The sequence below is a fragment of the Hyperolius riggenbachi genome, chromosome 4 (genome assembly GCF_040937935.1).
Source record: "Hyperolius riggenbachi isolate aHypRig1 chromosome 4, aHypRig1.pri, whole genome shotgun sequence".
NCBI lineage: Eukaryota > Metazoa > Chordata > Amphibia > Anura > Hyperoliidae > Hyperolius > Hyperolius riggenbachi.
The window spans coordinates 308,098,257-308,113,638 of NC_090649.1; the positions used below are offsets into that span (position 1 = coordinate 308,098,257).

The window sequence follows — 15,382 nt, forward strand, 5'->3', positions numbered from 1 at the left end:
CTTGCACCCCTATAAACCCCCCCCTCCCCCACCTGCCACTAACTAGCGACACTGTTTCTTAGTTTAGGTCCCTAACTGCCTCCTAGTCACCCCTGATCCCCCCCCCTACCTTTAGATCACCCCCAGACCCCATCCCAGACTACCCCCCTGTATACTGTATACATCTGTATACAGCTACCTTACCCTCTGATCACCCTCTGATCACCTGTCTATCACCTGTCCATCACCCCTCAGCACCCCACCCATCAGAGCAGACCCTAACTGCCCCGCGGGGGTAACCGATCACCTGCCCAGGCCCTCGATTGCCCTCATACACCCCTTCTGATTACATCCCCTGCTCTTTGTTTACATCTGTCCTCCCCAGCAATCACTAACTGATCTTTGATCAGTAACCCCCTGTGTCTGCCTCTCATCAGATCAGGACTCAGTCTGCCCCGTGCAGGCTCCTGATCAACCCCCCACCCCCTCAAATCGCCCTCAGACCCCCCCCCCCCCCTAATCACCGTCCAAGTGCATTGTATTTGACTGTGCTGCGCTTGTATTCGATTGTGCTGCGATTGTATTTGATTGTCCCGTGATCTGCTTCGATTGTCCCGTGATTGTTTGATTGCCTGAGACCCACTTCCCACCACACCCAACCCCCCCCCCCCCCCCTTTGCTTGTGCTGTGATTGGAGTCGATTGTGCTGTAATTGTATTTGATTGTCCCGTTGTCCCGTGATCAGCTTCGATTGCCCCGTGATTGTTTGATTACCTGAGACCCCACTTCCCGCCACACCCAATCCCACCCTCCCCCCCATCACCTTCCGAGTGCATCAGATTTGATTGTGCTGTGATTGGAGTCGATTGTGCTGTAATTGTATTTGATTGTCCCGTGATTGTTTGATTGCCTCTGAGACCCCACTTCCCACCAACCCCAATACCTCTCAAATACTCCCTTTTTGCTAGGCAGGTGCTCTTTTTCTGGGTAGTCTCGGAGGAAAACCCCATAAATTTAGCAATCCAAAATGGCAAGAAGGGGGCTTTCCGATGATGAGGTATACAGGTACATGGACCAGTCGGATGAGTTCTTTTGGGAGAATCATCCGTCGAATCTTCCGGGTCCGAATTTGAACCTGTAGAAAGCAGTGGTTCCCTGACCGATAGTGATGACGAGGCTATGGTCCCAGCTAGAGCCAGGCGTACCAGACCCCAAGTCGTTAGACCGCAGGTGGCGCAGGATCCGCCTCAAGGGCAGCAGGGTGGTGCTAGCGCTGTTGATAGTTTTCTTGGTGAGGCAGGCACCAGCAGCGCAGCATCTCCTGGACTTAGTGCCAGTGCTTCCGTAGACCCTGGCGAAGTGGTGAGCGTCAGTATGGAAGTTGAAACTGGTACGGTGGCAAGTGCAGTAGTACCCCCGTCGCAGCCACCAAGAAGAAGACGGGCCTGTAGTACCCATAGACTCCCAGAGGTGCTGGCACAACCAGATTGGCAATCCCCTGATTCCGCCGCACCCGTAGTGCCCCCTTTCACCGCCCAGTCTGGAGTCCAGGTGGCGACAGCTCATCTAGGAACGGCCCTAGAATTTTTGCAGCTGTTCATTCACCCAGGTTCTCTTGGACTTAATTGTGGTTGAGACCAACCGTAAAGCCACACAATTCATCACCGAGCACCCGGAGAGCATGTATGCCCAGCCTTTCGGGTGGAAACCAGTCCAAGTTTCCGACATTAAAATCTTTTTGGCCCTTATCCTTCACTTGGGACTAATGAAACAAAATGTATTGCGGTCGTATTGGTCTACGAACCCAGTACATCATGTTCCCTTGTACCCTGCTGCCATGTCCAGGACACGATTTGAGTCCATCCTGCGCTTCCTGCACTTTAACGACGACGAAATCTGTCATGAAAAGGGAGAGCCTGCTTATGACCGGCTCCACAAAATTCGGCCCCTCATAGACCACCTGTCCTCAACATTTGCAGATGCTTATATCCCTGAACAGAACATCTGCGTAGACGAGTCCCTCTTACGCTTTACCGGGCGCCTTGGCATCAAACAGTACATCCCAAGCAAGCGCGCCCGGTATGGGGTGAAACTGTATAAGCTCTGTGAAAGGGCCACAGGCTATACATGTCGTTTTAGGGTCTATGAGGGAAAAGACTTAAAATTGGAGCCGGTCGGATGCCCTGACTACCTGGGGAGCAGTGGAAAGGTTGTGTGGGACTTGGTGTCACCCTTATTCCAGAAGGGGTACCATCTTTTTGTGGACAATTATTACACAAGTGTGGCCCTCTTTCAGCACTTAAAGTTAGAAGGAATCCGATGCTGTGGCACTGCGCGGCCTAGTCGCCAGGGCTTCCCCCAACGGCTCATTACCACCAGACTTGAACGGGGGCAGAGGGCCGCCTTGCGTACTAAAGACCTGCTCGCGGTGAAATGGAGGGACAAGAGGGACGTTTACTTTCTGTCCACCATTCACACAGACACAACAGTCCAAATTCAACGGGCAACTAAGGTCATTGAAAAGCCCCTTGTCGTCCACGAATATATGGGAGGGGTGGACTTCAATGACCAGAGGTTAGCGCCCTATTTAATGACCCGGAAAACAAGACGCTGGTATAAGAAAGTGTCTTTTTATCTGATTCAATTGGCAGTTTACAACAGCTTTGTTCTCTACAGTAAGGCTGGGAGAACTGGATCTTTCCTCCAATTTCAGGAACAGATCATTCTGGACATCCTGTATCCAGGAGGTGCCAGGCCCCCCCCCCCCCCCCCAGTTGCAACTAGCCGACTGCATGGTAGGCATTACGCCTATCAGATTCCGTGTGCCCCAGGTCAACGCATCCGAAGAAAACGTTGTCGTGTCTGCAGCAGGACTGGAAGAAGGAATGACACCAGTTTTTATTGTCCCCGCTGTCCTGACCAGCCTGGCCTATGCGTAGGGCCGTGTTTTGAGAGGTAACACGAGCAGGTACACTATTAGAACCTAGGGAACTCCAGACACAGGAGTAGGCACACACTCAGTGGTCTTTTGCACATTGTCGCAGGGAGAGGAGAGGTAAGCTTGAAGACCAAACGGGTAAGCATAAAAGTGGGAAGAAGGATCGGTTTCCATGCTTGATATTGCTGATCTGTCCTGGGTTGGCGATATAAGACGGCATGTTTGAATTTCCCTTGAGTGTGGACACCCCCGGTTTATATGTGATTTGGGCCTATGATGATGCTTTAATGCCACACAGAGTCATCTCTATTGGCAGGCATATTGCTGTATACTAAAGTTCTGAGGCCCAGTCACATAAGTTGGTGGCTCACCCTGAGTGCAGGGTGGCACGGGGTGTCTCGCTCCTGAGGTTATCACTGCCATTGATGTGGAGGAAGATCTGCCATTGATGTGGAGCAAGGTATGTTTGCCGTTCATTTTTCCTTTCAGCCCAGAGTGCATTACTTGTATACCCAATATAAGGAGTATAGCAGAAACTTCTAATACTGGCCATACATGTAATGATTGCAGAGACCTTAAAATGCCAGGACAGACTCCACAAATGACCCCATTTTGGAAAGAGGACACCCTAAAGTATTATGTGAGGTGCACGGTGAGTTCATAAAAGATTTTAGTTTTTGTCACAAGTTACCAGAATTTTTTTTTATTTTTTTTTTTAACAAAGTGTCATTTTCCGTTTACTTGTGACAAAAAATAAAATTTTCAATGACCTCACCATTACCCTCATGGAATACCTTGTTGTGTATTCTTTCCAAAATGGGGTCATTTGTGGGGTTTGTTAACTGTCCTGGCAAGTGGGCGGGGTGCTAAATTGTGAGCACCCCTGTAAAGCCTAAAGGTACTCATTGGACTCTAGGCCCCTTACAGCAGTTAAGGTGCAAAAAAGTGCCACACATGTGGTATCGCCGTACTCGGGAGAAGTAGTACAATGTGTTTTGGGGTGTATTTTTACACATACCCATGCTGGGTGGGAGAAATACCTCTGTAAATGACAATCTTTTGATTTTTTTTTTACACACAATTGTCCATTTACAGAGTTATTTCTCCCACCCAGCATGGGTATGTGTAAAAATACACCCCAAAACACATTGTACTACTTCTCCCGAGTACGGCGATACCACATGTGTGGCACTTTTTTGCACCTTAACTATGCTAAAGGGCCTAAAGTCCAATGAGCACTTTTAGGATTTCACAGGTCATTTTGCGGAATTTGATTTCCAGACTCCTCCTCACGGCTTAGGGCCCCTAAAATGCCAGGGCAGTATAGGAACCCCACAAATAACCCCGTTTTAGAAAGAAGACACCCTAAGGTATTCCGTTAGGAGTATGGTTAGTTCATAGAAGATTTTATTTTTTGTCAAAAGTTAGCGGAAAAATGATTTTTATTGTTTTTTTCACAAAGTGTCATTTTCCACTAACTTGTGACAAAAAATAAAATCTTCTATGAACTCACCATACTCCTAACGGAATACCTTGGAGTGTCTTCTTTCTAAAATGGGGTCATTTGTGGGGTTCCTATACTGCCCTGGCATTTTAGGGGCCCTAAACCGTGAGGAGGAGTCTAGAAATCAAATGTCGCAAAATGACCTGTGAAATCCTAAAGGTACTCATTGGACTTTGGGCCCCTTAGCGTACTTAGGGTGTAAAAAAGTGCCACACATGTGGTACCGCCGTACTCTGGAGAAGTAGTATAATGTGTTTTGGGGTGTATTTTTACACATACCCATGCTGGGTGGGAGAAATAACTCTGTAAATGGACAATTGTGTGTAAAAAAAATTAACAAATTGTCATTTACAGAGATATTTCTCCCACCCAGCATGGGTATGTGTAAAAATACACCCCAAAACACATTATACTACTTCTCCTGAGTACGGCAATACCACATGTGTGGCACTTTTTTGCAGCCTAACTGCGCTAAGGGGTCCAAAGTCCAATGAGCACCTTTAGGCTTTACAGGGGTGCTTACAATTTAGCACCCCCCAAAATGTCAGGACAGTAAACACACCCCACAAATGACCCCATTTTGGAAAGTAGACCCTTCAAGGTATTCAGAGAGGGGCATGGTGAGTCCGTGGCAGATTTCATTTTTTTTTGTCGCAAGTTAGAAGAAATGGAAACTTTTTTTTTTCTTTTTTTTTGTCAAAGTGTCATTTTCCGCTTACTTGTGACAAAAAATAATATCTTCTATGAACTCACTATGCCTCTCAGTAAATACTTTGGGATGTCTTCTTTCCAAAATGGGGTCATTTTGGGGGTATTTATACTATCCTGGAATTCTAGCCCCTCATGAAACATGACAGGGGGTCAGAAAAGTCATAGATGCTTGAAAATGGGAAAATTCACTTTTTGCACCAGAGTTTGTAAACGCTATAACTTTTACCCAAACCAATAAATATACGCTGAATGGGTTTTTTTTTTTATCAAAAACATGTTTGTCCACATTTTTCGCGCTGCATGTATACAGAAATTTTACTTTATTTCAAAACTGTCAGCACAGAAAGTTAAAAAAAATCATTTTTTTGCCAAAATTCATGTCTTTTTTGCTGAATCTAATAAAAAGTAAAAATCGCAGGAGCAATCAAATCACACCAAAAGAAAGCTTTATTAGTGACAAGAAAAGGAGCCAAAATTCATTTAGGTGGTAGGTTGTATGAGCGAGCAATAAACCGTGAAAGCTGCAGTGGTCTGAATGGAAAAAAAGTGGCCGGTCCTTAAGGGGTAGAAAGCCCTAGGTCCTCAAGTGGTTAAACCACTAACACAATTCACTCATCATTACCACATACAGTATTGCAGAACATCTTGCTAAACACCAATTAACTAAGGCTGTTGCTACATTGAAATGTTACATTTCTGACATGTGTTGCAAATACCTCAAATGTCAATTCACAAAAATTAGAGCATTCAGTAAAAATAAAAATGTAAATGTTTAGTATTTAAAACCAGCTCTGACCTGATGGTAACTAGCAATCAGCTTGCAGCAATATTGACTGTGGTTTCTTTTTGTATGTTTTTAGATGTGCAGATCTATATACTGATATATAAGAGGGCCCTCTAGAGGCATGTATGCACATATAAACGGAGGCCGGAAGCATTTCACTCTAGCAATCAAACCCATTAGCAGCCTTTTCTAAGCGCTGGTGATTTGAAAAGCTTTTGGTAATGCAATGCCATGGGGGATTTTTATAAAATCACATCCCTGAAGTGGGATCACACCCATAGCATTGCATTAGCAAGAGCTTTTCAAATCACAAGCACTTAGTAACATACTGCTAGTGGGTTCCAGGCTTAACACTAGAATGGATAATGCAGACCAGTTGTAGGAGAAGAATCACAGCTTGCAGCAGAGATGTGTGTGGCACAGACCCTACCCCAAAAATAAACTCTTGCTTAGCTGAGCTTCAGGCATGGATGAATAACTGGTTGAAACTGAATGCTGACAAAACTGAGGTCCTGTTTGTCCAAAGCCAGTGCTCGCCATCAAAACAGCTCTATCCTAAAGCAACACCAATCAGGATTGGGAATTCAGACATAATCATCTCCAACCTTGTGCGCAGCCTTGGCGTACTAATCGATGGGGAATTGAGTTTCAGAAACCAAATTTCATCTGTAGTTAAATCTTCCTTCTTTCATCTGAAGAACATTGCAAAGATTAAACATCTGATTCCCCCAGAGGATCTTCCAACCCTAGTCCACGCCTTCATCACATCACGGCTGGACTACTGCAATGCCCTTTATGCTGGCCTCCCCAAAAAAGACCTGCGTCGCCTGCAATTAGTGCAGAATGCTGCTGCCAGATTGCTAACAAACCAGCCTCGCCACTGTCACATTACACCGATCCTTCGCTCACTGCACTGGCTACCAGTAGAATGGAAAATACTCTTCAAGATTGGACTGCTGACATTCAAATCCCTGCACAATCTAGGCCCTGGATACATGAAGGACTTGCTGAAGCTGCACCACACCTCTCACAACCTCAGATCAGCAAGTTCTATAAACTTGGTCACTCCCAGAGTGCACCTCAAAAAATCTGGAGACAGAGCCTTCTGTCATGCTGCCCCTACTCTTTGGAACTCCCTACCACACCCAGTAAAGACAGCACCATCCCTGGAGCTATTCAAATCCAGACTGAAAAGCCACCTGTTTAGCCTGGCATTTCCAGATTTATAAAATTCTTCCTCTGTACCACGATGGTCGGAGCCATGCTTATGCGCTTTAAGTCCCACGGGAGAAAAGCGCTTTACAAATGTTATTTGTTGTTGTTGTTGTTGTTGCTTGCAGCAGAGATGTACTCACAGCTGGTTAGACTTCTACATTACTGAGCAGGGCTTAGTAAACTGAAGTAACACTTTTGGTATATTACTAAACTATTACCACATTTAAGGAAATCTTAGTGAATTTAAAAAAAAAAAAAAAAATCTAAAATACTGAATGCATTTTTCAAAGTCGTGTCAACACTGCTGCTATAATGAGAGTGGATAGGGCTGAAATCTTGACAAAAAAAAAAGGGGGTGACCCAGGACAGTGTTATGGAGCCTGGGGGATCGGTGAGTGCAACACACACACACTCTACTTGCAGGAGAGGGGCTGAGAGGGAGAAATTAGATATAGTGATTGGTCCCCCCTCTCCCCACCCCCTTCCAGCCCTGCGCTAACAGGCCGGAGCCCACCCAGCCTCTGCCCAGCTCTGCTTATCAGTGAACAGGATCCTGACTGGAGAAAACAAAATGTCAGTTCCATAGCTATTTATAAACTCCTTCAGGTAGGGAAAAAGGAAAAAAAAAAAGCACAGCATAAGCGTCTATATGCTTGGTACACTTAGTGTTATTTTTTTACTTTTTTTTTATCATATATGGCCATCTTTATTATTAAACTAGCATTTTTCCACAATGCTTAATCTGTATTTCGGTAGACTTTGATAATGTAGTGTAGCAATGAAAAGCTGAAAAAGTCTCCAGCAGCAGGATTGAGTGCTGCACCTTTTAATTATTATTATTATTTTTTTTTACAGATCTAGATTTTTTGAAAGCAGTTCCACAAAGTCAGATGAAAGAACTGCTTGAGCAAAAACATCAGCAGACAGAAGAGACTGAGGAGTTACTCCGACTGATCATCAATCAGGCAGACAAACTGAATTTGAATGAGTGATTGGTTATCATAACCTGTAATGTTTACATGGTCTTGGCACATGGGGTAACTGAACCCCTCTGACTGTTTCATGTAGTGTTTACTTTTCCAGTGCAGGAAGATTCCAAAAACATTTCTTCCTTATTTATTATCTGCATTGTTCATTTTTCCATACCTTTAAAAAAAAAAAAACATACTTTGTGTAACCTTTGTTTTGTACCAGATTTATTACTTTAAATGTGTTGCTAGTGTATTGTAAGAGCAGTATCAGTTTGGTCCTATCTATTATGTGAATATATAAATAAAAAAAGTGTTTAAATATTGACTGTGTGTTAATCCATCAACGAGGTTTTGAGCAATTCACCTTTTCATTTCTGGCAGTCAGTTATGACTAAAAACCTCTTCATGCCATGCTCCCTTGTCACAAGTAGTTTCAATGTGTATTAATTTTATAATTAAATATGCACAAAGCTTTTAAATAGTGCTAAACTTTTACCATAACTACATAAGGCTTAAGGGGCATTATCGCAAAACATGTTACGATTGAAAATACATTTAATTTAAAATGTACGTCCCTATAGGATTGTCACTTACAGGTGGTATAAAATTTAACAAATTTTGGACCAGTCCTTCTCAGGGACTCTCAAGCTGAAGGCACACTAAGCCGTGCAGAAAACCATCTGTTTTATTTTTGCTGCATTTTCATTTTTTTAGTTTACCTTGTTTATGTAAGAAAATGGTAACTTTTAAACAAAAAAACAAAGTTCCTCTGCGTCTCTATTAATGCATTACATGTGTTTTACATGCGGTTTTGAAAATTATGCAGCAAGATATGCATTTTTACATGCAGCCCATAAATTTAATTCATGGCAAAAACGCTAGCATTTTCTGCAATGTTAGCAGAAAACTTACTGAACTCCAGTTGTTAAGCTTAACTCCCATAATAGTGTGCAAGTGAGTAGGAAGGCAGAACGACATCCATACTATCCTTTAAAATGGTTTTGTAAAGTATAAAGGAGATATTGAGATTGGCCAAGAGGATATGGATTAGTCTAATACCTATCAGGATTTTAGTACCTACTGTGAGTAATAGACACATAGAAAAAATTAATTTATGGTGCATTTTTTGAGACAACTGTACATACCGGTATTAACATTTTTCATATTCTTGCTCCATAAAAAGAACAACCACTGAATTGTAAAATGTTAAATACATGTGCATGGATAAATAAGATTTACATTTGTCCCAAAGTTAGGGCTCAGACACACTAAGCGCTTTTTTGAGCGCTTGCGATTAGCACTTTGAGCGCTTAAAAAAAAAAAAAAAGATTCGCTCCTATTCACCTTCATTAAAATCGTGGTAAAAAGACCACTTTACTTACGGTAAAGTCTTTTCCAGTAGTCATGAGGACAGCACCCCTGGATGAGACTTGTCTCCCTCCCCACTGTGGACAGGAAACTGTTAAAAGAAGAATTTGCATAAGCAATAGGCAGCCACATATAAGATACTACACCTGCCACAGTACCTCAGTTAATAAAAAGATGACACGGACATTTAATGATGCTTACACAAACTTATTTCTCTTTCCTACCCAAATAAGGGCGGGTTGCAGGGGTGCTGTCCTCATGACTACTGGAAAAGACTTTACCGTAAGTAAAGTGGTCTTTCCCAGAACGTCATTTCGGACAGCACCCCTGGATGAGACTATATACAAGAGTTAAAACCTTAGGGTGGGACCACAGCTTGCAAAACTTTCCTTCTGAAGGATAAACCTGCAGAGGCAGATACATTAAGGCGATAGTGCTTTACAAACTTATTGTGACTTGACCAGGTCGCAGCTCTGCAAATCTGATCTATAGAGGCCCCTGCCCTCTCTGCCCAAGAAGTCGAAATTCCTCTTGTGGAATAAGCCATGATAGAATTGAATTGCTCCCCGTGTCTGATATGCTAATGAAATAGCCCAAACAAATGTATAATCTGTGTAGGATTTAATTAAGGAAGATTTCTCCCAATTAATGATCCAACCTAGATCTTGTAGTAAGACTATTGTCGTAACAATCTGATCTCTTACCGAATTGGGAGATGTCCCCCAAAACAGAAAATCAAGGTAACCCAAAATGTTAACCGTTCTCTGTCTAAGTGTAGCCAGAACCCCAGACATTACCTTCATAAACAACCCTGGAGCTGAGGATAATCCGAAGGGCAAAGCATTAAACTGATACATTCTTACCTCTTCCTCCATCTGGATGGCAAACCTTAAGCATTATTGAGAAGTCAGATGTATCGGTAATTGAAGATACGCATCTTTTCAGTCTAGAAAGGCTAGGAAATCGTCCTTCTGTAAGAGATGAATAATAGATCAAATCCATCCTGAATTTTCTGTATTTTACCTTCTGGTTTAGACTCTTTAAATTTAGTATGAACTGATAATTTCCCTGTAGCTCCTTTACTAGACAAAACACAGGGCAATAGAATCCCTGTCCTCTGACATTTCGGTACTTCTCGAATTACCCTTTTTTTCTAAACAAGGAAAGGACTTTCGATTGTAGGGCTGAAAACTTTATTTGGTCCTGCAAACGGGGAGTAATGCAAAAGCTCTTAAAAGGAGGCTGGCTGAACTCTATTCTGTATCCCTCCAACAAAAAACACCTTAAAGGCTCTTTCCCACTAAGACGTTGCGTTAGATGCGACGCTAAGGTCACATAACGTGCCCCCAACGCAACGCATGTGAGCTTTGAAGTTGGATGCTATTTAGAGCCACGTTATGCGTCTCCTGATGGGTCTGTGATGCGTACTTTTTGACGCTTACTATCGGGCGAAAACGGCGCATGCGGCAAAAGACTGTGGAGAGCACGTGATTGGAAAACTCCGCATCACGTGGTCCTGCCAGCCAATAAGCAGCCGCTCCAGGAAGTTAACACTGCAGTGCATATTAATTAGTCATGTGGCTGGCCACAACAGCGAACTCTCCCCTCCTCTCCTGCAAGAAAAAACAAAAACACACATTATTGAGCATATGCAAACAGTCTAATGCGGCTAAAACCGTGTATAACGCACAGCATGATGCACTTTCTTTAAACGTCCAGCGTTAGAGTGTAACACAACGTGGGCACTGTGAACAGCCCATTGATTTTTCATTACTGTGAGCTGGGCTGCGTTACAAGCTGCTCTAACCTGCGCCTGTAACGTCCCACTGTGAAAGAAGCCTAAATAACCAATATTTTGTGCACTGTAGTTGCCATGTTTTGAAATTTGCAATTCTCCATCTCACTGGAATACTAGCGTCATTGCTTATCCGACTTCTTGGTAAAAGTGAAGTTGGACTTAGGGCCGGTTCACATTACAAACGCGGACGGCCACGCATGCGGAACGCAACGCGTACGAACGCACGCCATCCGCGTTTGCATGCGTTGCGTGGCTGATCCCATCACTGAAAAGTGAATGGGACAGCCGCGCGTTTTTGCTAAATCTGCGTGCAGCATGCGTTCCCGGACCGCACAGGTCCGGAACGCATGCAGTGTGAACATCAGACAGTGCACTCTATGCACTGTCTGATGTCGTGCGTGTTGGCCTTCTGCACGCGTTTCCAAAACGCAGCTGGAAACGTGTGCAATCTGAACAGGCCCTTAGGCTTCTGTGACTTGTAGAGAGCCCATCTCCTGCCCTTAGAGGACTAGGGATCTGACTTATTCTTAGAAGGAGGGACGAAAGGACCGTTTACTTTGAAAAGGTCCTTTCTTAAAGGAATACTATCGATACCCAAGTGTTCTAAAATGACAATGTACAAATAATGTCTAAGTTGCTGTGTAAACATTTTTCTACCTTTCATGTTAAATATCAGAGGCAAAAGCTGTAATTTACTGAGGGTAGGATTAGCTATATTGGGACAAATCAATTGCAGAAGGGGTGTCTACTTCAATGCACAGCCAGAGTTGCATATCGGACTACAGAAAGCAAATATCAAACAAACTCTGAAAGCAAAAAAACAGTATGAAAAGCTGTAACAATTAGTTACATTTCCTCTGCTCTCTACAGACACTTCAGTCCGAAACAGGACACAGAAGCTGCAGCTGTTCTCTCTGTCACACACAGTTACACAGAGTTATCTGATCAAGTGTGAGGGGAATTTCCCCTCTCCTCATGGCTCAGAGTCAGTTTTGTCAGTAAAGTTTGAAAGCATTTTGATAACAGTAAACAAAGAGGTTTCTACTAAAATGTATACACCAGTACTTAGCAACACTTCCCAAACAATTCCTGTGTCAATTTAAAATATGTGAATCGATAGAATACTTTTTTTTTTTTTTTTTTAATGTGTGTCTGCCGTTCTGTCTAGAGGGTTGTCTAACTGACTCAAACAGCAGACCCCCTTCACAAGGTACACCACATAACTTGATTTTGAAGAATTGTCATCATTCCAAGTTTTTACCCATACACCTCTTCTGGCTGAATTAACTAATGCCGTAGTTCTGGCCATAAGTTTAACCGTATCATCTGAAGCGTCCACTAGATAATTGGAAGCATTCCAAACTTTAGGGAAATCATTCAAAATTTCCCAGAAATCCTCAAAAAAGTAGGTCAGTTTTGTTTGATACCCTTGAAAAATATGGATCTAATTTAGGCGGGGTTCCCCAAAACCCTGATCTTCAGGAGAAAAACAACATTTAGATAATGATCTGGGCCAAAAAAAACTTTTCCTAGATTATCCCACTCCTTAATTCTAATCTTAAGAGTAGAATGGACTGGAATAAGCCGAGAATGAGGATCCACCAAACTCTCATACATTTGATCCAAAGGTGTCAAAGATTTCTGCTCAGACTTAATACCTATTAGTAAGTCTTTCATTAATTCAGGAAAAAACATTGCGGTTAGGGCTCTTTTCTACTATGAAATGCGATCGCAACCGCATTTGCGATCCCAATCGCACATCAATTTCCACTATGCGATTGCGCTACTATACTTATAGTACAGCTCAATTGCATACAATGCAGGAGGATGACGATTGTGCTTTGTCCAAATCGCATCGCAATCAGATTGCACTAATGGAAATTGCTGCTGCAGTTTCCATTAGTTTAACGTACCTCGTGATCAGAATCAAATCGTAACTCGCAGAGTAATGAAAAAAAAAGGCCCTTAGTCAGTTTTACTCAAATCTTCCTCCTAGTTTGATACATTTTCTCTGTGCAGAGAGAGTTACTACAAAGGAGGCAGCCCCAGCATTCCTTTACATGTGCATTTTTGTTTAAATTGCCTCTCCTTGCCCTGAATCTGTCTAGTTCTTTTAAACAATCTATTTAATTGCTGCAGCTTAGAAGAACTTCAAGAATGTTACACATGCAGGCTTTCTGATGTGAAATTTATCTGAAAACAGGTACCCAAGGGGTTAAAAACACAGCCTGGGTATTCTGGGATGCAGTTTGTTCTGCTCTCACTGCAGCTGCCTGGGAGGTCTGTCTCTCCATTAGCTTGCCTGTTATGGCTGGCTTATCGCCTTCTCTAAACAGCCAGGGTTTCTCTGCTCACATTTGCCTGCTTTAATTTTTATAAATTAACCTTCAGTGACCTGTGTTGTGATAATCTCCGCACAAGGTGTTAATTTCCCGCACCTGCTCAGGAATTATAAATTTTCATGCGGACACAGGTTTTATGAATGCACACTTTACTAAATGGTGGGTAAAGTCAGCTGTTTTGAGCATTACCGCATGCAGGAATGCTCAATAAATAGAGGCCTATGTCTCTTGGAAGCAGGAGGCATAGTTAGAGGTGCAGACAACATAGGAGATGATGGATTAGCTATAACAGGTAAATAAGCCATAGCAGTACTAGTCCCAGGCCCATCTGAAGCAGCTGAGGCGGTAGAAGCAATAGCAGAATCTTTAATTTCCTATTGCTGTGGACCTTCTCTGTACAATACTGGCATAATTTCCATTCAGAGTTGCCAATCCATGCTGACTGGACTGAGTAGAAGATTTTTCAGACTTTTCAACCTTCTCAGTCTTATGTCTTTTGGGGTATAAAACATAATAAACGATAGCCAGCCATTAGACAAATCCCTCTATACATAACATACATCCAGCCAAGCAGAAGAAACATAATCACATCTACTTGCCAGAGAGGGATCCTGGGCAGATTCAGCAGATTGTGCAGGAGCTGACCCAGAGGCGTCCTCCATGATCCCAGCCACAAACCAGAGTGCATCATGGACTCTACAAACTTATACCTGTGCTGCTGATTTGATGCAGCTGATCCAATTATGCATGCGGCCCCCGCCGTCTAAACATATGCTTAATCAGCTTCTTACCTTAAGGAATCAGCTGTATGCCGATTCCTAATCACCGCCGCGGCCCCTGCCGCCCGGCTCAGACTTCAGATCACGCGGGACGCCAGCGCGTGACTACCTCCGGTTCAACCGGAAGTGAACTCTCTCCAATGCACGCACCTGCGTGCATAAAGTTGCTGCCTCCAATGGAGAAGCCTCCTCCACGCTGCAGGGCTCCGACTGTTCACTGAACAGTGCTGCTTGGAGCCCTGGAAAACGCTGCCCCTGCCGCCTGACATGGATGGCACTCCTGGAGACCTCTCCCATGCATCCCGTCCGGGACAGGAAACTAAACTGAGGTACTGTGGCAGGTGTAGTATCTTATATGTGGCTGCCTATTGCTTATGCAAATTCTTCTTTTAACAGTTTCCTGTCCACAGTGGGGAGGGAGACAAGTCTCATCCAGGGGTGCTGTCCGAAATGACGTTCTGGGAAAAAATCACTGGGATCGCGTACGCTTTTATGAGTAAGCGATCTTTGCATGTTTATCACGATTTTAATGAAAGTGAATGGGAGCAATTTTTTAACAAGCTATAATGCACTTTAACCACTTCCCAACTGAGGGGTTTTACCCCTTCAGCATCCGAGCAATTTTCTCCTTTCAGCGCTCCTTACATTCATTCGCCTATAACTTTATCATTACTTATCGCAATGAAATTAACTATATCTTGTTTTTTTCGCCACCAATTAGGCTTTCTTTAGGTGGGACATTATGCCAAGAATAATTTTATTCTAAATCTGTTTTAATGGGAAAATAGGAAAACATATGGGAAAAAAAACATTATTTTTCAGTTTTCGGCCATTATAGTTTTTAAATAATGCATGCTACTGTAATTAAAACCCATGAAATGTATTTGCCCTTTTGTCCCGGTTATAAAACCATTTAAATTATGTCCCTATCACAATGTTTGGCGCCAATATTTTATTTGGAAATAAAGGTGCATTTTTTTCAGTTTTGCGTCC

The 15,382-nt window shown here is 43.2% G+C and overlaps 1 protein-coding gene across 1 annotated transcript in view; it reads left to right on the forward strand.

Moving 5' to 3' along the window:
* Positions 1–8,427, forward strand: part of LOC137570773 (uncharacterized) — a 97,351-nt gene extending 88,924 nt beyond the window's left edge. Inside the window, exon 14 of the mRNA XM_068279491.1 lies at positions 7,987–8,427. Coding sequence (XP_068135592.1) covers positions 7,987–8,123 — 137 coding nt within the window. The 3' untranslated portion in view covers positions 8,124–8,427. The remainder of the gene's footprint in view (positions 1–7,986) is intronic.
* Positions 8,428–15,382: the final 6,955 nt, after the last annotated feature.